Source organism: Rhineura floridana, chromosome 11, assembly GCF_030035675.1.
Source record: "Rhineura floridana isolate rRhiFlo1 chromosome 11, rRhiFlo1.hap2, whole genome shotgun sequence".
Taxonomy (NCBI): domain Eukaryota; kingdom Metazoa; phylum Chordata; class Lepidosauria; order Squamata; family Rhineuridae; genus Rhineura; species Rhineura floridana.
This window is the reverse complement of record NC_084490.1, coordinates 17,846,893-17,871,535: the sequence shown is the minus strand read 5'-3', so window position 1 is coordinate 17,871,535 and position 24,643 is coordinate 17,846,893. Positions and strand designations below refer to the sequence as shown.

General features: G+C 44.9%; 1 protein-coding gene across 1 annotated transcript; it reads left to right on the top strand.

Annotated features, from left to right (window-relative positions):
- Positions 1 to 1,516: 1,516 nt before the first annotated feature.
- On the top strand, positions 1,517 to 23,151 carry LOC133366074 (serine/threonine-protein kinase NLK2-like). The gene is made up of 11 exons (XM_061588765.1): positions 1,517 to 4,070; positions 4,632 to 4,761; positions 8,107 to 8,162; positions 9,041 to 9,147; positions 11,187 to 11,272; positions 13,950 to 14,159; positions 14,686 to 14,787; positions 14,890 to 14,976; positions 17,779 to 17,977; positions 21,270 to 21,363; positions 21,489 to 23,151. Exons 1-11 carry the CDS (start codon positions 3,832 to 3,834, stop codon positions 21,535 to 21,537), a joined length of 1,359 nt encoding a protein of 452 aa, XP_061444749.1. The 5' UTR covers positions 1,517 to 3,831; the 3' UTR covers positions 21,538 to 23,151.
- The last annotated feature ends 1,492 nt before the right edge of the window (positions 23,152 to 24,643 follow it).

Sequence of the window (24,643 nt, the reverse complement as noted above, 5' to 3'; positions counted from 1 at the left end):
GTATGCACTCCAGTTGAGCTTCTAATATAGTGTTTTTAAACAACTTCCAAGCATTTTCGAGTGATGTGACCCTCTGGACTTTGTTTTTCAGCTTTCTTTTTACCAATCCCCTCATTTTTGTGAAGTTTCCTCTTTTGAAGTCAAATGTGACCGTGTTGGATTTTCTTGGCAATTGGCCAGTTACATGTATGTTTAATTTAATAGCGCTGTGGTCACTGCTCCCAATCGGTTCAACAACACTTACATCTCGCACCAGGTCCCGGTCCCCACTGAGGATTAAGTCCAGGGTTGCCGTCCCTCTGGTCGGTTCCATGACCAACTGGTCTAGGGAATAGTCATTTAGAATATCTAGAAACTTTGCTTCTTTGTCATGACTGGAACACATATGCAGTCAGTCTATGTCCGGGTAGTTGAAGTCACCCATTACTACCACATTTCCTAGTTTGGATGCTTCCTCAATTTCATATCTCATCTCAAGGTCTCCCTGAGCATTTTGATCAGGGGGACGATAGATCGTTCCCAGTATTAAGTCCCTCCTGGGGCATGGTATCACCACCCACAGCGATTCTGTGGAGGAGTCTGCCTCTTTTGGGGTTTCGAGCTTGCTGGATTCAATGCCTTCTTTCACGTATAGAGCGACTCCGCCACCAATACGTCCTTCCCTGTCCTTCCGATATAGTTTATATCCAGGGATAACTGTATCCCACTGGTTTTCTCCATTCCACCCGGTCTCGGTTATGCTCACTATATCAATGCTCTTCTCTAAGACCAAGCACTCCAGTTCTCCCATCTTGGTTCGGAGGCTCCTAGCATTAGCGTACAGGCACTTGTAAGCAGTGTCTCTCTTCAAGTGTCTTTGGCACTTGTGGTTAGGCCTGTGGTAATTTTGCTCTTCTGAATTTATATCCTGTGCCCCTGCTCTCACAATGCCTACTTCTAGGCCTACCCCTTTTAAAATTTCATCATTTCTTTGGTTTTTATCCCAGGGGGGAGGTTTATTCCGAACCGGACCTTTCTCAGCTCCTGTCGGGTTTCCCCCCTCAGTCAGTTTAAAAGCTACTCTGCAATTACAATTATTTACTTTAATTTACTTTAATTGAATCGCCCTTTTTCGTAGGCCCCCTAGGACGTTTGTAGGCCCTAAGCACTGTGCCTGCTGAAGAATCCAGCCCTGGCTATGGAAGGAAACAGCGGCACACCAAGGTTCTCCTCACAGGCCCTTCCCTGCAAACCTACATGGCCTTTGCATCAGGCATGTTTGAATTCCTCTCTTCCCTAGACGCACATTTACTCTCTATCCATATTCATTCCCAGACCTCGTCTTTCTCCCCCCTTCTAACTTTTCCCTTCCCCTCTCCTCGTTTCCATTCCCCCCTGCCCTTCATCTCCTTTCCCCTCTAGTTCCCCTTCTTCATCCCTTCTTCATCCCTCCTTCGAAATGTTCCGTCTCATTTCCCTTTCTACTTCTCTCCACCTCCTTCCTTTCCGGATTCCTCTTTCTCTCCTTGCCTCCCTCTGTCTTCTCTCCCGTTGTTTGCTCCTGCCTTTCCCCCCGTCTCCATTCATTTCTTCCTTTCTCTGCTGTTTCTTGTCTCGTATGCCCCCTTCCTCCCTTCCTCTCCCCTCCATTTCAATACTTTTTAATCTGTCCTCTTCCTTTCTGTCCTCTCCTTTTCTTCCTTCCCCTCCATTTCTCCTGGCCCCCTTTCTCGTCCTTCCTTTCTCCCCTGCCTGCTTCTCTCCCCGCGGCCGGTAGATGGAGCCCGCCGGCCCTCCCCGCCTGCTCTTCCTCCTCCCGCGCTCCCTCGCCCGCCGCCTGCCTTTTCCTTCCTGCTCTCGCCTGCCTGCCTTCCTGCTCCTGCCTGCAAAAATGGATCCGCCGCGCGTCTAACAAAGACCCCGTCAGGCGCCCGCCCAGACGTCGCTCCTGCCGCCGACGCCGCCTCGCTCGGGTTTGGCTTTCTGCTGCGGGTGGGGGGCTGTCTTTCTTGTCTCCTTCCCCGGGGAGCCCCTTTTGTCTCCGGTCGCAGCAACAGCACCCCCCGCCGCTCCCCATGCCTTGCTGAGGCTCTGGGAAGCCCACCCGGGGGGGCGGGTGGGGACAAGCACCCCATTCCGCCGCGATGGGCGCCCCACCTTCCCCCCCACCGTTGGAGGGGCTTCCGCGTCGGGAGGGTCGCCTTTCACATTGATTGAGGACTGGCGCATACAAGACTTTTCCCTCCCCCCATTCATCCTCTCTGAGCACCCTAACAGCGTACTATATTTCTAAAGAACACCTTTTTCCACTAGGAGACCTGCCCCCCCGCACCCCCTTTATCTTTGCAGACTTCAAAGCCCCCCAGGCATCAACAACACCATCCCCCATTCCAATCAAAAGCTGCCCTTGAGGGGTGTTTCAGACACCCCTAGAGTTTATCACACTTCTCCAAATCATAAAAGGCCTGATTCCAGGAAGATATATACAGGTATATCTTTAAAAGAGGAGAAGGACTCCCCTTCCTCTATTCGTACTAAACTTTACCTAAAAGTGATTTCACCCCCCTCTAAAGGGATCTCTCTTAAACTTCTGGATCTTATTCACAGCTCTGTTTCATAATTGTAGAGGATCCCCATATACTTACTTAAAAGTTTCCCCATTTCTGCTCTGCTACTTCTAATAATTTCTGTGCTGCACCCCTGAATTTCCTGACCTACTTAGAAAGGCAGTAGACCCTCATCCCCTATATTTTGAAGTGCACTTCTGAAATTTACTCTCGCTTTCCTGACTTCAGGAAAGCTTGTTCCTATCACCCATTTATGTACACGGGGATCCCCAAGATTTCCATCCCCTTAGCAGGGAAGAGGCTGAGTCGCCCCCACAACGTTTCTATAGGGCTCAGCATTTTATCTGCTTCTAAATGAGTAATAATAGTAATTAATTATTGCTATTCCCTAGATCTCAATTATATGGTGGGATAAAATTTGAGTGCCTATCTACTCTCTAGTAAACACTTCTAAAACAATCCTAATCCCAGAGGTCCCTGATTAAAAAAGCCAAGAATTCTTCCAACCTCTCAGAGTGGTCCTATCCAACGTTTCTACTCCCTCTGTAGATTCTTTGCTCCATATATCTATTTTGACCCATTACAGGGCTCCTTCTGAAGGAAGGGCAGGATATAAATTCAATAAACAAATAAATAAAATAAAAATACAAGTTATCCCTTTTTTGTAATTCTGTTTGAAATTCACAGGGAAAACACTTAAACCTCCTTGGAAATATTCCCCATCGTTTTCCCCCCACCCCCAATCAGAGGGACGTGGATTGGATTACTAGAATTTTCAGTTGCTGAATCACCCTACTTTCAGCAAGAGTATAAAGATCTGACACTCTCCACGCTGACCCCACAGTGCCCCAGAATCCAAGACTCCCCCCCCCCGCACACATTGTTTCCAGTAGCAGTATAGAGCTTTCCACATTCAAGGTACCCCAAAATACCACATTTTTGTTCCTAAGACGTTAGAGAGCCTTTGCCAACAAGCGCTACCAAGGTCATATGACTGTCAATAACGCTTCCGTATAGATTCCAGGACACCTCAAAAAGTTTAAGCACCCAATTTTGCAGACATTTCTTCAGCCCTGGATGCCTGCACTCAGTCAGTCCTTCACCCCATAGAAACCGCAAAAATTCCCCCAGCTCAGAACTCTCGTTGTCCAAAGGACGGCTTGAAACCTGCATTTCAAACCCAAGAGCGCATCCCACTTTTGATTCCTGAAGCAGCTGTCTGTAGTTCAAGCAGCTCTCCACCCCCGTCCAAAATTGCTTTTTCTTTCACACCCAGGTTTGTCCAATGGCTTTTCAGGACCCGAATCACCCTCTGCAAGCCCAACTTTGTAGCAATGTCTTTGGGGCACTGACTGGGTTAATACAACCCCCTTTAGCAGCTGGGCTAGGTGGGGGGCAGAAGTATTATTGCAATAATGGGGTACAGATAGCCTCCCCGCAGCAGCAGGCGCCACCCAGCAATGCGGTGATGGTGGAACCGGAGCCAGATCGGCCTATCGGTTATGGAGCTTTTGGCGTGGTATGGTGAGTGAGGAGGGTTTTTTTGTGTGTATTTTTTTGAGAAGAGTAAAGTCTGAGGCAGGGAAGGAAGGGGCTAGAGCAGAGATAAGGAAACTCTGGCCCTCTGGATGCTGTTGGACTACAACTCCCATCATTCCTGACTGTTGGCCATGTTGGCTGAGGCTGCTGGGAGTTGGAGTTGAACAACACGGGCCAGGATCTTTTCTTCATCATCCCAGAGTGCAGGGCACGGAATAATGAGCTCAAGTTACAGGAAGCCAGATTTCGGCTGAACATCAGGAAAAACTTCCTGTTGGAGCAATATGACAATGGAACCAATAACCTAGGGAGGTGGTGGGCTCTCCACACACCGGAGGCAACTGGACAGCCACCCAGCAGATATCCTTTAACCTGGATTCCTGCACTGAGCAGGGGGTTGGACTTGATGGCCTTATAGGCCCCTTCCCACTCTACTATTCTATGATTCTATGAACACCTAGAGGCCACAATTTCCTCAGCCCTGGGCTAGAGGATTGGGGAACAGTGAATTGTAATTTCAAAAGCATGCTGTTTTTCTTTCCACAGGTCAGTGACAGATCCCCGAGATGGGTCACGAGTTGCACTCAAAAAGATGCCCAACGTTTTTCAGAACTTAGTTTCTTGCAAACGGGTCTTCAGGGAGCTGAGAATGCTCTGTTACTTCAAGCACGACAATGTGAGTGTACAAGGGTGGGTGGGGTTGGCAGGGCTCAGCAAAGTGCCATCTGGTTGGCCGCTCTACTATGTCAATGGATCCCTTGGTGGGCTGACTTGTTAGCGGTGGCAGCAGCGCTCCAGTTAGTACCAGCTGCCATTTAAATTTCTGTCAATAGCACTGATGTAGGGGTACAGATAGCCTCCCTGCACTGAGGCACTGTGGGAAATTAAAATGGCAGCTCCCAGGCCTACTTAGTTATGGAAGGAGTTTCCTTCTGTTATTGGTGGTATCTGTGAGGGAGAGCCAGTCTTACCATTAGACGAAGTGAGGCAGCTGCTTCAGTCAGATAAGGGGTCACTGAAAAGCAGCAAATGCTATTTAATGTGTTGTGTTTTTTATCCTGGGGAAGGGGTGAAGCACTTTAAGATATTATGGAATGATTTTCTTGATGAGGTGTGCTTGGCGCCAACACTGTTATCTTTTTGGTGCCAGGTCAAGACTTTCCTCTTCTCCCAGGCATTTTAGCATGTGCTTTTAAATTGCTTTTTAAAAATGTGTTTTTAAATTTGTATATTTATTTTTTATGTTTTTAATTGTTGTAAACCGCCCTGAGAGCTTTGTCTATGGGGCGGTGTGTGTATAGAGACAGACAGACAGACAGAAAGAAAGAAGAGCCCTGCTGGATCAGATCTGTGGCCTGCCTAGTCCAGCATCCCGTTCTCATGGTGGCCAACTGGATCCTATGGGAAGCTCACACACAAGACCTGAGCACAACAGTCCTCTCTCCACCTATGATTCCCAGCTACTGGAATCCAGAGGCATACTGGCGCTGACAGTGGAGGCCATCATGGCTAGTAGCCATTGCTAGCCTTATCCTCCCATGAATTTGTCTAATCCACTTTTAAAACCATCCAAGTAGGAGGCCATCACTGCTTCTTGTGTGAGCAAATTCTTTAGTTTAACTGTGCTGTCTGAAGTACCTTCTTTTGTCTGTCCTGAATCCTTTCAATATCCAGCTTCATTGGATGTCCCCAAGTTCTAGTGTTCCGTGAGAGAGAGAGAGAAAATTTTCTCTGTCCACTTTTCCCATGCCATGCATGATTTTATACCCCTCTGTCATGTTCCTCCTCCCCCAGTTTTTTCAGTTTTTTCTGAACTAAAATACCTGAAGTATTGTAACCTCCCCTTACAATAGTTGGGTTGCTCCAGTCTTTTGTAATTTTGTTTGCCCTTTTCTGAACTTTTTCCAGGTCTACAGTATCCTGTTTGAGGTGGGGTACATGGTAGTCCAAGTGTGGTCGTCCATAGACTTGTATGATGCAATTATGATACTTGTAGTTTTATTTTCAATGGTTTTCCTAATGATCCCTAACATGGAATTCACCTTTTTCATAGCAGCCGTACATTGGGTCAACATCTTCATTGAACTATTCACTGTGACCCAAAGTCTTATTCCTAGTCAGTCATCATCAGTTCAGACCTCATTAGCATATATGTGAAATAGAATTTTTGCCCCACTGTTCATTAATTTACACTTGCTTACACTGAATTGTATTCATTATTTTAATTCCCGTTCACTGAGTTTGAAGAGGTCCTTTTGGAGCTCCTCACAATCCCTTTGTTTTAACCAACACTAACACCAATTTAATATCAGTAAACTTGGCTACCTCACTGCTTACCCCTGACAGCTCTGCTCTTTGCTTCCTGTTCCTTAACTAGTTACTGATCAGTAAGAGGGCTTCTCTTCTTATTTTGTGACTGCTGAGCTTTTAACGGTCTTATGTACACCATTTTGACTTAATCACCTCTATCAATATGCTTGTAGACACTCTCAAAGAACTTTAAAGTGAGTCAGGACTTACCCTTGCAGAAGCCATGCTGGTTCTGGTTCAGCAAGACTTGCTCTTCTATATACTTGGTGATTATATCTTTAATCATGCTTTCCACCAGTTCTCCCAGAACTGACATGAAGCTAACCAGCCTATAAATTCCCAGATCCCCTCTGGACCCCTCCTTTTAAAAACTGGTACTACCTACTGTTTTCCAGGCCTCAGGTGTAGAGACTAATTTTAGGGACAGGTTACATATTTTTGTTAGAAGATTAGCAGTTTCACATTTGAGTTCTTTAAGAACTCTTGGATGGATGCCCCCTTGACCCAGTGATTTATCAGATTTTAATTTGGCAATAAGGCCTAGAATTTCACATCTTGCCACATCTATTTGCCTCAGTTTCTCAGACTCCATTTCTGTGAAATTTATTTCAAGCACAGGCACTTGCCCTATATCTTCTTCTGGTAATATGCAAATAATTAATTCAGCTTCTCTATAATCTCCTCTTCCTTTAGCACAGCTTTGACTCCCTTGTCATCCAACAGTCAGACTGCCTCCCTAGCAGGTCTTCTTGTTCTAACATATTTAAAGAATTCTTTGTTGCTGGTCTCAATATTTTTAGTGATGTGCTCTTGGAATTCTTTTTTCTTTTCATCCCTCATTGTCTGCTTGCATTTCTTTTGCCAAAGTTTGTGTTCCTTTTTCTCCTCATTTGGACAAGACTTCCATTTTCTGACGGAAGTTTTTTGCCTCCAATCATTTTCTTGCTTCTGCTCCTTGAATAAACTGGCATTATCTTGACCCTGGTGGCACCTTTCCTGATCTGTGGTATACATTCTAGCTGAGCGTCTGTTTTTGTGGTTTGAACAACCCTTAAGCATTCTGGAGAGATTTGACGCTCTTTCAACTTCCTTTTTACCAGTCCCGTCATTTTTGAGAAGTTCCCTCTTTTGAAGTCAAATGTGACTGTGTTGGACTTTCTTGGCAGTTGTCCAACTTTATATATATGTTGTATTTGATAGCACTGTGGTCACTGATACCAGTTGGTTCAACAATACTTACATATTGCACCAGATTCTGGGTGTCACAGTATATGGGTTTGATGCCTCTCTAGTTGGTTCCTTTGACTGTCTTTTCCAGGGTGCAACCTTTGGGTGCCCAGATATATGGGAGTTGTAGTCCAACATCTGGGGACTCAAAGGTTGGGAAAGGCTGATTTAGAGTATCTAGACATTTGACCTCTTTGTTGTGGCCGGAACTCACACGTACTCGGTCTGTAAGAAAGTAATTTGAAGTCGCCCATCACTATAGCAGTTCCTTCTTTAGATGCCTCCTTGAGTTTGTTTTCCATCTCAAGCACCAAACTAACTTGTCCTTGGCTGATAAAAGAGGGTTGAGGAGCCATAACTGTTAGATTGGTGTCAAAATGTAGTGCAAATACATTGAGATATCCTATCCCCCATATCTTTCTATAACTGGACATTTTTTTTAAAAAAAGTTTCCTTTTGAATGTTTTTTTCTTCCTTCCCTCAGGTCCTGTCAGCATTGGACATTCTCCAGCCTCCACAAATCGACTGTTTTGAGGAGATGTATCCTTCATCCCACACTCAGGCCAGTGGGGCCTGTCACTCACTTATTTCATCAGTATTCCTTTCCTTATCACTCTCCCCCTCTATACTTTGTGGAAGGGGCCAATATATGTCTTTTCTTTGTCTTTTTTCCTATTATGTATTTTTTTTAAAAAACTGTTTTTCTTAAAGTTTGTTTAATTTTCTGGGATTGTGTTTCATTTTTTTCTCTCTCCTTCAGTTATGTTTGTTTTTTGTTTCTTTTTATTTCCCATCTGTGTTTAGCTTCCTTCATTTACAGTTTGTTGAGCATTCTTCAATTTGTTTTCTCACACAATTCTTTCACAGCTTCTTACATGTTGTCATTGGCTCCGTTTCAGTTCTGTTCTCCGTATCCTTTCTTAGATCTCCTCAGTATCTCCCCTTTTCTATAATTCCTTTGCTTTCAGGTCTTTTTGTTTCTAAAATGAATGATATTGTGATTCATTTGCCTGCCTCTTTTTCTTGCTTCTGCTCTTACTACTGTTTGTCCCCCACAATTAAACCTATCATTAATTCTGCTTTCTTTTCAATAATTCCCTTTCTTTGTTTTCATCCTTAGACTTTTCTTATTGGCCTCTTCCATTGTCTCAATTGCCTTAACTATATTATTTCATTTTGCAACTTATTTTCCTATCTGTTATCTTTCTTTGGTCTGCGCTGTGGCCCGCTGCATTTTTAAATTTCTCTTATCTTGCCTTTCTGTGTTTTCTGCCTCCTAATTTTGCTGGAAGTAGTTGGTTCAACTAAACAGTGGAGAGCCATTTTTTTCTTTTTGCTCAGGATGGGAAGGGTTGGGCACTCACATATCTGCATTTTCTGGTCCCATCTCCCTCACCCTCCTTGACGATGTCCACCAGTTACGTCATCACTGAGTTGATGCAAAGTGACCTTCACAAAGTCATAGTGTCTCCACAACCACTCAGCGCTGATCACATCAAGGTCTTTCTGTATCAGATCCTCAGGGGTAAGTATTTTTATTTAAATATTTCTAGACTGCACTTTACATTAAAATTCAGCAAGGCAGCATACAGTGTGCAAATATATTTATTTATTTGATTTATATCCCGCCCTTCCTCCCAGCAGGAGCCCAGGGGTGGTGAACAAAAGCACTAAAAACACGTTTTAAAAACAGTAATATTTAAAGTATATTAAAACAAAACAACCCTAAAAATATATTAAAACAAAACATCTTTAAAATCATTTTTTAAAAAAACATTCAAAACATCTATTTAAAGAACAGAAGGTTTAAAAACATATTAAAAAGCAATTCCAAAACAGACCCAGACTGGAATAATGTCTCTACTTCAAAGGCTTGTTAGAAGAGGAAGGTCTTCGAGATAACAGATGGATGGCTCCTGTCTAATATTTAAGGGGAGGGAATTCCAGAGGGAAGGTGCCACTACACTAAAGGTCCGTTTCCTGTGTGGAACGGACCTTCTGATAAGACGGTATCTGCAGGAGGCCCTCACCTACATAGCGCAGTGATCAACTGGGTATATAAGGGGTAAGTCCCAAGCTGTATAGGGCTTTATACACTAAAACTAGAACCTTGAACTTAGCCCGGTAGCTAATAGGTAGCCAGTGCAATTATTTCAACAGTGGGGTGACATGCTGGCGATACCCTGCCCCATGAGCATGCCACCGCATTTTGCACCAGCCACAGCTTTCGGACCAACCTCAAGGGTAGTCCCACATAGAGCACATCATAGTAATCCAGCCTGGAAGTTACCAGTGCATGGACAACAGTGGTCAGGCTGTCCCGGTACAGAAACAGCCATAGCTGACTTACCAGCCAAAGCTGATAAAACGCACTCCTAGCCACTGAGGTCATCTGGGCCTTTAGCGACAAAGATGGATCCAGGAGCACCCCCAGACTACGGACCTGCTCTTTCAGAGGGAGTACAACCCTATCCAAAGCAGGCAGCTGACCAATTACCCAAACTTGGGAACCACCAACCCACAGCGTCTCCGTCTTGCTAGGATTCAGACTCATCCAGCCCACTACCAAGTCCAGGCAGCAGTCCAGGGCTTGCGCGACCTCTCCCAATTCAGGTATTGCAGAGAAATAGAGCTGGGTATCATCAGTGACTTTGATAAAATTGTGGAATTACAGGGACTTTGATAAAAGCATCAATAAAAGCTGGTTGGGAAAAGGAAATTCATGTTTCAAAGGCCTATCTGAATGACACAGTTTTCAATAAATGTCTGAAAGTAGGCAGGGCTGACTCCTGCTGAGCCTCTACTGGCGGGGAGTTCCACAGGTCCTGCCACACCAAAGGCTTCATCCCTAGTAAAGGCCAACCAAACGTCAGGGACATGGGGAACTAGTGGAAGTGCCTTATCAATCTCTGTATTGTGTGGGGATGACATGGCTTTTCGTTAAAGGAGACTTGATGTCTAATCCAGCTCTGAAGTTCCATTCCTGAAATATTTCTTCCATCCATCCATCCTCTTACATTTTCCTCCTTCCTTCATGCCTCTCTTTTCTTTCTTCTTCCTATTTTCTTCTGTCCTTCTCCTGTGCTTTTTCAATTCTTTTCCTTCTCAACCTTGTTCTATCATGCTTCATTTTTTAAAATCATCTTTCAATCCCTTCCATCTCTGATTTTTTTTTTTTTTTTTGGTCACTCTGTATCATTCTTTGCAGAGCCGGGACCTGATTAACAACCATTTTTAGCTGATTAATTGTATGAGTTGTGGTTGATTGATTTATTATTAATCCTATTGGTATATTGGTGAAATAATAGTTCTGAAGCAAGAAGCCTATTTTCCTTTGTTTTTAGATCATGTGCCATTGCATACATCATCTCAGAAGGAGCATTCCCTCCTTTGTGAGAGAAAAAGGGGATGCTTTTTTTAGAATGGTGCTGCCCATCTGCAGTTTTTTATAAGTACTTGCGTTTTTTTTTAATCTGATTAATTGGAGGTACCCTAATAAATTATACATTTCAGACCATTTGTTTCAATCAAGTTTTGTGACACTTTCCCCCCTCTCTTCACCAGGGCTGAAATATTTGCACTCTGCTGGTGTTCTTCATCGGGACATCAAACCTGGGAACTTGTTGGTCAACAGCAACTGTGTCCTCAAGGTAATTCAGGATTATAGCCACCAGGGGGAGCCCTTAGGGAGCAGTTGTCTCTTACCACCACAAATTCCTTTTGAGGTTGCTAATCAGCAGATGTCATGGTTGATAGCTCACTGAAAACTTCTGTTCAGAATGTGATGTCTAGGAAGAAGGCAAATTCTATACTAAGTGATCATTTATTTATTTAAAGTATTAATGTCCTGCTCGTTAACTGGAAAAAGTCCCACAGCAGCTTACAGATGGATAAAAATAACGTAGAATTTAGAATGGCTAAATTTTTGAGATATAGGACATTATTGAATGGGGGCTGGGCTATCCCTTTTCTCAAAAACTATTATGAGGCATACCAACTGAGACATTTACTTACTTTTATCGTTGTAATGGAGCTCATAGTGGGTCCAAATCGAAATTCTCTCTTGAAAGATATTTACCCAGCAGTCTTATTATTACATTGGATTTTATCGAATGGAACTCTACTTCCAGGACAATGATGCGGGTATGGAAAAGGCGTAAGGACAAGTTTATGCCAGGGTTATCTCTCTTTATCCCCCTGGGGGGACATCCAGATTTTGCAGTGGGGGATAAGCAATTTAATATGAAGGCGTATAAGCTGGTACAGCTATTTAAGCTTAAAGAATTTTATACGGATGCAAAACCCCTTGCCTAGAGAAGATTGGCAAACAGATCTCAGAAATAATCAGGTCTCCTGGCTCTCTTGGTATGAGGTCGGGAATTTTAGAAGGTGACCTGACATTAAAAGACAAGCTCTGAGAGACCTTACACGATTGGAAGTATTAATGCGGTCTGTAGATGACACAGGCAAAGGATTCGTGCCCTTATCTACAGACTTCTTCTACCCAGTGATACGGGCTTCCCAGATGGGCTGAGGAGAATGTGGGAAATGGAATATAGAGACTGAAGAAGCAACATGAACAACTATGCGGACTAAATTTCCATACCATTCAATATCAGCGGCCACAAAGGAACTAATGTTAAAAGTGGTACAAAAGTGGTATCTTACCCCAGTCAAGTTGTTGCATATTAATAAAACCATCTTCCCTCTATGCTGGAGAGGATGCTCAGAGAAAGGTTCTTTCCCCCACATGTGGTGGACATGTGTTAAGGTGGCTGAATTTTGGGACTCAGTGTTCACAGAAATAGAAAAAAATCACAAAGCAGGTGATACATAAAACTCCAGAATTAGCCCTATTAAATCCATTTTTGAACAGAAACCAGACCCTTAAGGATAAACAATTGATTAGGTTTCTTTTAGTTGCAGCCCAGTTATTAATAACACAATTTTGGAAGGATCTGAAAGGTATATGTATTTCGTTGTGGTACAGTAAAGTCTGGCAATTAGCCTTAATAGAGAAATTATCGCAGAAGCTAAAGATGGCAAAAGGACAGAAATGCAAAAATTCTTTTGTGGCAGAGTGGGGGAGTTCTATTACATATACTAATGTAGAAGACAATTAAAACAGGGTTCCCAAGGCATTTCAAAATTTATGGAATTTATAAAGGTGACCAAATAATAACTGATTATTTGCTTGTATATTAAGTTCAGGACATTTTATTTTACATATATGTTGTTTACCCCTTATTCTCAATGGATGTATGATTTATTTTTCTGAAAATTAATAAAATTATTTAAGTTTAAAAAAGGGAAAAAAATAAAAAAATAAAAATAACACAGCCTTTGATCCCAGGCAGATGTGAGACAAAAGGGAAAACGGATGGGGAGGGAGAAGAAAAACAAGCGTACTGGGGTGTCACATTCTTAATGCTGCAAGGTTCTTATAATGAACAGCTAGGAAGTTTCTCCTAACGTTTAGCTGAAATCTGCTTCTTTGCTATTTCTCCCTGTTAATTCTAGTCGTACTAGCCTCTGAAACAGCCCTCTAAAACCGGTGGGGAGCCTGTGGCTCTCCAGATGCTGCTGGGCTACGAGTCCCTGACCGCTGGCCCAGGGCTGATGGGAATTGGAGCCCCAGCAACATCTGAAGGGCCACAGGTTTCCCATCCCTGTGCCGAAAGGATTTGTATGATTTTGGGTCAAGATCTGCCTTTGCAATGTATTCATTGGGTAGCTTCCAGTGAATTGCCCACCTTCACTTCAGTCTTTGTCATTGTCAATACCTGCCCCCCCCCCCCGGCATTGCAAATAAAATAGAGCTGCATCATAGGGTGCTCTTGAGGACAAAGGAGGTAAATATTATAAAGCACTTTGCTCTGTAAATAATGAGCAATGCTGCGGGGATCAACTGTTCAAATTAAGCAACATTGCACAAATTTGCCCATACTTAGGCACAGTGCAGCTTTTCTTCGATACAGAGTTTAGTGGTATACGTGAAACAACAAGGAAGGAAAGGAACGTTGCGGCACACTCAGAAAGCCTTTCTGTTTCTCACTGCTAAATGAATGACCACAGCCTACCCATTTGCAGCTGGAATCAGGAAGCAAATCCTTCCAGGTCAAATGCCATGACTTCAAGGTAGGCTTCAGCCCCACACCTCCCAATGAAACCAGGGTAACATGTGGTATCAAGGGAAGATTGTTCACTCCGCCAGGAGGCATCACACGCCAGAGTGACGTTGGAAACACCTTTGGGCCAGATCTCTATGACCTTTGTCATCTTTCTAGATCCCTCCAGTGTTTGACACCTTCCTTGTCTTTCCCTCAGATTTGCGATTTTGGTTTGGCCCGGGTAGAGGAGCCAGATGAGTCCCAGCACATGACTCAAGAAGTGGTGACTCAATATTACCGGGCCCCCGAGATCTTGATGGGTACTAGGCACTATGGACGCCCAATTGATATTTGGTCTGTGGGCTGCATCTTTGCTGAACTTTTGGGCAGGCGGATCCTCTTCCAGGCCCAGAGTCCTATCCAGCAGGTACCTGTAACAGGAAAGTGAAAACTGGGGAAGGAGGTGTGTGTGGTGGTGGAGTGGGGACCAGATGGTGCCGAAGAACATTTCACCATTACCATTGCTTGTAATTCTACAAAATGCCCACCAGTTGGCACGAAAGAGCAGTTCATCCAACCCCCTTTATGTGAAACCTAGGTCCTAATTTTCCTTAATGACCACCAGGTGACATTAAAGTGAAACTTTTTTTTAAGCCTTTAAAAATCCAAAGTTGTAAGGACGCACCAAGAGTTGGGAGTCAGTGCTCAAGAAAGAAAGTACTTGCTAAAGAAAAACAGGCTGGACTTCAAGGCATGTTTGAAGGCCTGTATCTGGAGGGGGGCTTTTGCTATTTTGTAGGAAGGAGTTCTGCAGGGACACCACATTTGTCTTGCCACAAATGTAATTGGCTATACTTGTGGGCACTCATGGGGTGGGGTCTCTGTAGTTGATCTTAATGAATGAGCAGTACATTTCTCTCCTATATTACTGTTCCCTGTTCTGTGGGTGGCAGCTGGATCTGATTACGGATCTCCTGGGGACTCCACCTGTTACCGCCCTCCATTCAGCCTGTGAGGGGGCCCGTGCCCACATCCTGCGTGGCAATCACAAGCCAGTGAGTATAGTTGGGACTGTGAGGGTGGGGGTATAGGGAGAAAGAAGAGAGAATGACACCAGCCCCCCCCCAACTGTTGCTCTCTGGTTTTCCCCTTTCCAGCCATCACTGTCTGTGCTTTACATGCTCTCTGGAGAAGCCACCCATGAAGCCGTCCATTTGCTCTGCCGAATGTTGGTCTTTGACCCGGTGAGTTGGTGACGTAATCTCAAGTAAGATCCTAACACCAGTCACTCTCTTTCAGCATGACCTACCTCACAGGATTGTTGTAAAGATAAAATGGGAGGGGGAAGATGTCTTTGGAGGATGGGTGGGATATAATTTTTTTTAAAAAAATAAAATGTTACGGTGCAGGTCTTTTCCCACTGTAGAGAAAAGTGCCCTAACAAGCAGTCGCAGTGATATCAGAGCCTTCCTATTCACCACCCCCAAGCATGAAGCTGTGTATCTCCTGTTATTCCACAGTTACAGAGTGCACTACAGAGTATACAGACAGCCTTTGTTATGTAGGTCATCTAGCCAGACTTGAGCCTTAGAACCTCAGTTAGTTGCTGTTTTGTCCTCAGTACCCATTGTGGGTTGCTTTTAATATGAGTGTTAGATTATCTAATTTAGGTACTCTAGAGTGCTGGAATGCCATTTGAGAGTAGGAAATCCAAATATAACTATCCTTGAGAAAAGTGCTGGCTTTAAGCAGAAGTTAATTATACAGCCACGGGAGTAGCATGGATTTTTCACATTCTGCCATGTTAAATTGAAAATACCCCAACATGCCATTCTGCTCCTTCCCATAAGCTCATTTCAGAACAAAATCTTAAAAAACTTACAGTCCTGAACTCAGAAACGCTTGCTTAACAACCCTCTAAGTTTTCATGGTGATACACAAAACACTCAGAGAGAATCCAGAGTTCAGAGTCTAAAACAAGAGTAAAATAATCCAGACTGCTGTTTAATTTCATGTTGAAATTAATTAAAAATCAGCCATGTTCACAGAGTACATGGAATCCTATTACTGCCCTTTCCCCATACTCTGACTTTCTTCTCTGCAGTTTATGGCTGATTTTTAATTTAAGAAAATTAACATTGAGTCTGTGATACCACATGCATGCTCAGTAAGAACCAACTGTCGGTGTTCTAAAAGCCAGGCTAATAATGTTTTGGCTTGGCTAATCAGAGCCACACCCACGGAAGATCAAAAGTGAGGGTGCCTGCCATATCTCTGCTGGAAGAATGTTCCATATAGCATGGGACTGGTGACACGAAATGCCTGACTTCTAGTTGAAGCTAGTCAGGCATTGGCAACATGGGGTGGGGGGCAACTAACAGCACTAACAGCACTCCTGAGTGGTCTCAGATCAGGCTGCGATATAAGGGTGCATGTGGACTTTAAGGTACCCTGGATCTAAGTTGTATAACAGTACGAGCCTTGAACGTGGCCTGGTAGCATATGGAAAGCCAGTGCAGATTTTTAGCAGAGGTGTTACATGCTGTTGGCTATCTTGTTTTATTTGTATGGAAATGTATTTGTATGGAAATGTATGTAAACATTAAGATTTGCTTAATGTGGGCTGCAGTCTTAAATATACTTAGGCAGGACTGAGCCTCAGTGCACTCACACTTTCAGTTTTAAAGTTGTAAGGGACCTAGGAGGTCATCTAGTCTGAGTCCCTGCTCCAGACAGGCACCTTGTAACTATAGCATCACTAGTGGATGGGTTTCCAGCTTCTGCTTAAATAACTCCAGTAGAGTCCACCACCTGCTAAGGCAGACAGTTCCACTCCTGAACAGCCCTTACCGCTAAAGAAATCTCTCCTAATGGTGTTGTTTGTTGTTATGTGCCTTCAAGTCGATCATGACTTGTGGTGACCCTATGAATCAGCGACCTCCAAGAGCATCTGTCATGAACCACCCTGTTCAGATCTTGTAAGTTCAGGTCTGTGGCTTCCTTTATGGAATCAATCCATCTCTTGATTGGCCTTCCTCTTTTTCTACTCCCTTCTGTTTTCCCCAGTATTATCGTCTTTTCTAGTGAATATCTCTCCTAATATTTAGCCAAAATCAACTTCCTTGCAATTTCCACCCATTTTGGTTTAAGTCCTGGCATCTGGAGCCACAGTAAGGGAGCCTCCTCCATCTTCTATATGACAGCCCTTCAGATATTGTGAAGTCCGCTGTCAGGTCTCCCCTTAATCCTCTCTTCCGCCTGCTGAACATGTCCAGCTCTTTCAACCATTCCTCGTAGATCTTGGTTTCCAAACCCCTCACCATCCTGGTCATCCTTTTCTGGACATGCTCCATTTTGCCAAAGACCCACTGAGTTCAGTGAGGCTTACTCATACATAAATATGCATAGCAGTGGGGGCTAGTCTAGTAGGGCAAGTGGGCACTACCCTACCAACCAGAGCTGTGGAGTCGGAGTTGTGGAGTTGGAGTCGGAACCAATTTTGGGTGGAGTTGGAGTCGGTAGAAATGTACCGACTCTGGCTTCAACATAAAATTAATATATTAATATTAATTTATTAATATTAATACATTAATATACATTTGCAATTTATGAAGGAGTTGGAGTCGGACAGTAGAAAAATAGAGGAGTCTGAGTCAAAGGTGTGATGTACTGACTCCACAGCCCTGCTACCAACCTCAGTCTGCTCCATCGGTTCGTCTTCTTACAACCAGTCTGCAGGATGACACTGGCTGGCTGTTTCCTCCTCCTTAGCCTCAGCATTGCCTTTGTAGAACTCAGCAGGGAGGAGGAGAGGGGGGCAAACTAGCTCTGCCTGTCATTGGCTCTGGCTCCACCAATCACCGGGCTGTCTGTTTTCTGCCCCACCAGTTCCAAGGGGCACCAGGCGCCACCGATGCCCAGGCTTGCAGCCTAAAACTTTCTGGCTGGGATGTCTTTCAATGGGTCCTTCCTCAGTAGACGCTGCAGGTCCAGAGGGAGCCTTTCTTGCCTGGCGTGATGTCTGTCTTTCCTTCTCCCGCCTGCAGGCCAAAAGGATCTCTGCCAAGGACGCGCTCTCTCACCCCTACTTGGACGAGGGCCGTCTGCGCTACCACACCTGCATGTGCAGTTGCTGCTTTTCCGTTTCCTCCGGCCGCGTCTACACCAGTGACTTTGAGCCCCGGGCAGAGCCTAGATTCGATGGGTCATATGAGAAGAACCTCACCTCTGTCTGGCAGGTCAAAGGTAGAGTTGGCCTCATCCTAAGCAGGGCTCCTCCCGTGGGACTCTGAGTGCTCGAAGGCTTCCACACTTGCCTTATTTATGAATTTAATTTTTATCTTGGCTTCCCACACCAGGCTCCTGAGGCAACTGACACTGATGATGCGTACAATTACAATTTAATAATACCCTTTACAACAACAACATTTTATTGTGGTCAACCAACCATTAAAACATACCGACTGGATAAATACATAGTCATAAAATCAAAAGAGGATTTAAGAGCTAAGAGAGAGTTAATTGGTAAAATGAGTACTGTTGGGTTGTCTCCTTATCTCTTGTCCTTGGACCCAATGCAAGCTAAATCCATTGTAAGTGCTTTTTTTAAAAAAACGGTATATTAAAAAAATGGATAAAATGAGCAGAGAAAAACAGCTGGCTGCAAACTAAGCCAAGGGATAACCAGCACAGTGTCCTTCAGATGCTGTTGAACTCGAACTCCCATCGACCCTGACCATTGACCATGCTGGCTGGGGGCTGATGGGAATTGGAATCCAACACATTTGGCTAGCCCTGAATCCAGGAGGAGGGATTGCTTCAGCGCGTCCTGTCACCCTTATATCCCCTACTACTGGATAATCAATAAATGCTGCAGTACCAGGACCCACTTGCGAGCGGTGAGTCCGGTTGGAGACATTGCGACTTCACTTCCGTGTAAACACGAAGAAAGATTCTTTATTTACATAGCACCATCTGTCGTGCTTTACGGAGGACAGGAGGAAAGGTTCCTGCTCCAAGGCGCATATCATAACGGTTGTTGGTGTGTGATGGAAAAAGTGGCGCTGGAGGGATTTTTATTTGGAAAGGCAGCATATTAACGCTTTCAAATAAATAGCCGAGGAAGGGGGAGGCCGGGGGTAAATAGGGAAGCTGCACGTTTCTGTGGCGGCATGCACTTCAGCTCAGGCTGAGTCACAGTAGGGCATGGGGACCAAGGAGGTGAGCCAGCTGCTTCCTGGAAAAAGCAGGCTTTGAGGAGGGGCTTGAAGGACGGTGGCATCATGCAGGTGCTCTGGGAGGCAACTCTAAGCATACAGGGCAGGAAACGGCCACAGCTCAGTGGTGGAGTGCGTGCTTTGTATGCAACAGGCCCCAGGTTCGATCCCAATGGCATCTCCGGGTAGAGCTGGGAGAAGCGTCTGCTTCAAGCTCCGGGAAGCCTCTGCCAGCCAGTCAGTCTAAACATTGCTGAGCTACCTGGACTAATGGTCAGGCACAGAATAAGGCAGATCCCGATGTTCCTGTGAAAGGGAGACAGTGTGGAGTCTGTTGCAGGAGCAGGAAACCTCCAGGCCCCGAAGGGTGACAGGGATGGAGGAGGAAAGGTCACGGGCAAGGGATGCGTTAGGATATAAGATTAGAGAGACAGAAGGCGGTGACAAGTTCACGGAGGGCATTGAAAGACCAGGAGCTTGTGAGCAGGCAAGATGGCACCAGCCTTCCCTAACTCGGTCCCCTCAAGCTGTTGGGCTCCCAGTTCCCATCAGCCTCAGCCAGCAGTTAGGGGTAATGGGCAAGGCTGGCACCAGACTTGGGGTGCCCTCAGCACAGTGCTGCTAATGGTTCCGCCCCCAACAACCCCTCCACCACTGGGTCCTTCTGCATGCAAAACAGATGTTCTTAAGCCCTGTGCTACACAAGGCCAGTCAAGTTATTTTGGCACTTGCGGCAGAAAATCATGCAAGTGCCTCCTCATGGAAGTTAAAATACAACAATACGTGAAAGAGCTTAGAATTTGCGGCCCTTTCATGACGCCCCAAATCAGCTGCTGAGACGGCTAATGGTAGGGTCAGCCCTATCCCACAGCATTTAATTGGTCCCTTTCCCTGACAGCGGAGCATCTAAAAGCTTCCTCTTCCGCCCCACTTTCCTTGCAGCCAGATAAGCTTCCTCCTTTTCTCCAGCAGTCTCTTGCCCCAGACGTTCCACAGGGACCCTGGTGTGCAAACCCCAAATGTCTGTAGATCATTACCGCGCAAACAATACCCTAGCCATAAAATCTGGGAATTGTCCATCTGGTCTGTGCTGAGATACGGTACATTTCATTTCTTTGAACAAAAAATAAAAATTCCGTCCTACAATAATATATTCTCAGGATAATCGTGTTTTTTTTTTTTTTTTAAAAGGACCCCAGTATCTCACACAAGAGCAATACTTTAAAATGGCAGAGGTAACAAAAACACCTGAGCATCACGGGGCAGAATAAAACCAGGTTCGATTAATGTTTTAAAAGGCCCTGGGGTGTGGGGGGCGTTAGTGGGGAGGCCTTTGCCTGCTGCTGAAAGGCTGTAAGTGTAGGCATGAGGTGAGTTTCCCTTGGGAAAGAGATGGGGCACTAGAGCTGAAAAGGCCCCCTCACTAGTTTCCACCCACTTCATTCAAGATGGCACCTGAGGAAGGGCCTTCGATAGCAATATCTGCCCAGGCAGGTACATGTGAGAAAATGCTGTTTTTCAGGTATCCAGGCCTCAAGCTGTATAGGACTTAAAACAGAGATGGGAATCTGGCCCTCCAAATGTTGCTGGTACCTTCATTGTGGTATAGTGGTTAGAGTGCTGGACTAAGACCTCAGAGACCAGGGTTCAAAGCCTCCCTCCGCCTGGAAACTGACTAGGTGACCTTGGGACAGTCAGTCTCTCAGCCTGACTTACCTCACAGATTTGTTACAAGGATAAAGTGGGAAGGGGAGACTCATGTATGTCACCTTGAGCTCCCTGGAGGAAAGGTGGGGTAGAAATGTAATAACAAACTCAGCATCTGAAAGGCCACATTCTCTCCATCGCTGACATAAAAGGACACTTTGAATTGAGCTCAGAAATAGACCAGCAGCCTGCAAGGCTGTTTTCAAAACTGGCAAGATGGGCTTACTTAGGTTGGCCCCAGTTAGCAGTCCAAATAGTTGTGTATTTTGGATTAACAGCAGTTTACGAGAAGTCCAAGGTAGCCCCCATGTACAGTGCGCTGCAGTATATTGACACATGAAGGCCCTCTGCTACGTCCCAAGTGTGAATGTCTAGCAGACCTGGGGATGAGAAAGGAACACTGGGTGAGAATGAATATATTTTGGTCTCCCAGCTTTAAAGTAGAGCTAAGATTGCCCAAACCATCCTATTAAAAAGCAAAATATAGACATTAAGATCTGTTTAAACATGGGGGAAGCAATGACGAGAGCATGGGTGAGAATGGAGATGAGCTGGGCATGACAGACTAAATAAATAGGAAGAATAGAATGACGGATCCCTTCTTCCTTTTTCAGAACTGGTGCACAGGTTTATCTTGGACCAGCAGCGGGGGAAACGAGTCCCACTCTGTATCAATCCCCAGTCAGCTGCCTTCAAAACCTTCATCCGGTGAGTGAGATGCTCTCCCCTAGTGGTGGTGTAGCTGGAATTCCCCACACCCTATGCATGTCCGCCATCTTAACAGCCTTGTCTGAGGAGCCGTGATGTTTAAACTCTTTATTTCTGCTTGGCAGCTCTACAGCATGGCATTCCTCCAAAGTGTCCAAAAAGGAGGAGAGATGAAGGCGCTGTCCATCTCCCAGTGGATGAGGTGGGGAGAAAAGAAAGGAGAAAGGAAAGGAGAAGAAGGGCAGAATGAGACGGCCTTCTCATCGGGAGATGGAAAGAGAGAGAGAGGCGAGAAGAAAGAACTACTTAATCCTGCACTCTTGAATATTTTGACTCATGGACAAACATTTGGGGGTGGGGAGAAAAGTCTGTCCTTTTTTAATTATTATTATTGTTTGGGTTGGGAGGGCTGGGAAGGGATTATTTTTGCATCAGTTGGTATCTTTTTCCCTCCACCTTTACTGTTCTGCACTGGAAAACCCTTTAGGTGGTAGTATCCTCTTTGTGCAACCATTCCACTCCCCCAAATTGCACCGTTCCCGGACATGCCTGTATTTTCCATTTCTTTGCTGAGCTACCTTCCCCTCTCTATTCCCATACGTGGGGTAGTGTCTTGCGACCCCAAAGGGGTTGGAGTGAAGGGAGTTTGCTTTGATGAATATGTTTTGGCCGTTCTGCTCCAAACTCTGCAATTTTCCCACCTCCCTCCCCCCAAAAAGTCTTCGGATTAATCAATACTCTTCTTCACTGGCTGCCCCTGTCCTCCTCGCTACAAGATACCCTCTCATAAATAAGTGGGAGGTTTATTAGTTGCCCTAAAGGCCCTCATCCAAAAGGACCCTGGCATAGGAAGTGGAAAGAAGCCCAATTTCCTGGGCAACATCCATACGGCCCCAATAACTATACACCATTGTTCTCTTACCTCATTCCCCCACCCTGGACATTTTTCCAACTGTTGTTCTAACAATCATAGAGAATTTGGGCTTACGTCAAGTGTGGGGAACCTTTGGGCCTCCAGATGTTTCTTAACTACAGGTTCCTTACATCTGGCCTAAGTAAATATATGTGATGGAACACCAGTGGACTTCTAAACAAATGAAATTACTCTAAAAGCACATGGAGGGGGCCAATCTGAAGTGTGTGTGTGTGAGGGGGTGCCTAAACTTTTCCTTGTCTACTTCTTTTGGCTCCAAATGTACCCGCCCCAATTGACTCAGAACTGCAAAGAGAAAAACAAGGTACTGAGTTACCACTTTGCTCCAATTTGCCATCTTCCCACGTGCTAAACACTGTTGGGGTTTCATGTAAAGTTCAGTCAGGCCTTCATCCTGTTGGTGGAGTATCTGAAAGGTTTCCCGCCCCCCACAGCCAGATAAACCTCCCTGCTCTTCCTAGCACTCTTACTAGATTCCCCCCACTTTGTTATTTTTACACCCTTTCAAAAATCTACCTCTTTTTTCCTAGTGTGTGTTTGGTTTGTGGGGTTTTGTGTGCGTGTGTGTGTTATACTTTTGTTGTTATTAATTTGTATTTTGTGTTCCTGGTGTTTTTTGTTTTCGTTTTGCTGGTGGATTTTTCTTTTTTCAGTTTCATTTATTAATTTATGATCCCATCAGTTTTTATATACTCAAAACCTGAATGTGTATGCGTGTGTGTGTATTTTTTCTTCGTCCCTGAAAAAGAAAAAACACAACCAACAACCTGGAAACTTGAACTCTCTTGGCTGTAATAATTTTTTTCCTAATTTAATTGTGCTCCATGGTAGCTGAATTAAATTTATGCTCTGTATTTTTCTCCTGTGAAGTAGTTTTTTATGATTATTATGAATTTTGTCTCTTGAATGTGAGGCACTTTTTCTGGCTCTTCCGCTGACTGTATCACCCACCTGGATCTCTTTTCTGGTGTTGAGGTGGCAGTTGCTTTGGGGGCGTGCACCTGTCTGGATGAGAGTGAAAGCAGGAAGTGCCCTTCTGTGGCCTCGGCCTCGTAGGGTGTGCTCAGGAAATGATGCAATTGGGACGTCACCACCACATCCTTTTCTTGCACTGTTGTCAAAGTAGAGGCAACCTTTGCTTTGTCACAGAGCTTCTTTGAGGCAGAACTGCATACAATGCATTTGGGGATTCACAAACCGAGGAATCCAGCAATGACAAAGATGCCTGAGGTGAGGATTCCCCCCCCCCAGTTTCCCCGCCCTCCAGAACCAGCCTTTACTAGGTGGCTCTAATGGAATTACTTTCTCTCTTGAACTAACGTACCCCTGATCAGAAAAGGCAACTCCCTACTGAAAACAACATGCAGAGGAAGAGGCCCACTCCTTACTTGACAGCTAGCACCAAGTTAAGTTTTGCTAATAGAAGTCAGTATATACAGATTTGTATAGTTTAGTGGGGCTACAAAATAACTGCTGTTTTTCTTTTCTGAATCTTTTTTAATACAACTCCACCCACATCCCTTGCTTATATCAGAAATAAACCTGCCCGTCCTACAAGGCAGGGGTGGGGAACTGTGGCCCTACAGATGTTGCTGGGACTCCCAATGGACCATTAGTCATACGGGTTGGAGCTGGTGGGAGTTGTAGTCCAACAGCAACTAGAAGGCCACCTGTTCCTCATCCCTGCTGTAGGGGAAGGGCCACAGTTCAGTGGAAGAGCACCTGCTTTGCGTGCAGAAGGCCCTAGGTTCAGTCATAGAATAGTAGAGTTGGAAGGGGCCTATAAAGCCATCAAGTCCAACCCCCTGCTCAATGCAGGAATCCAAATCAAAGCATTCCCGACAGGTGGCTGTCCAGCTGCCTCTTGAATGCCTCCAGTGTCGGAGAGCCCACTACCTCTCTAGGTAATTGGTTCCATTGTCTTATGGCTCTAACGGGAAGTTTTTCCCCAGCATCTCCAGGTGGGGTTGGGAATGTCCCCAATCTGGAAGCATGGGAAGCTACTGCCAGTCAGGGTAGAAAATACTGAGCTAGATGGACCAATGGCCTGACTTCAATTTTCTTCCTATATTCCTCTGATACTCTTTTGTTTTTAACGGGGAGAGATCTTATTTTGATTGTAATTCAGTTATTAAATTTATATCCCATTGTACTTTCTCCCTTTTGTGACTAGCTCAAAGTCACCCAGTGAACTTTGTGGCTGGGTAGAGGTTAGAAGAATGGTCCACATTTTGAGCCCTGTGCCATGCTGCCTTTCAAGCGAAGTTCTGCAGGTCTGCATGCATACCACCGTTCCCGAGGGGCCCCAGAGAAAGCACACAGCACACCTTTCATGGTACAACAATG

Coding starts and splice junctions, on each gene's coding strand:
- LOC133366074 (XM_061588765.1), top strand. CDS start 3,832: ATGGCTTTTCAGGACCCGAATCACCCTCTGCAAGCCCAACTTTGTAGC. Junction 11,273..13,949: donor ACAGCAACTGTGTCCTCAAG/GTAATTCAGGAT, acceptor TCTTTCCCTCAG/ATTTGCGATTTTGGTTTGGC. Junction 14,160..14,685: donor CCCAGAGTCCTATCCAGCAG/GTACCTGTAACA, acceptor TGTGGGTGGCAG/CTGGATCTGATTACGGATCT.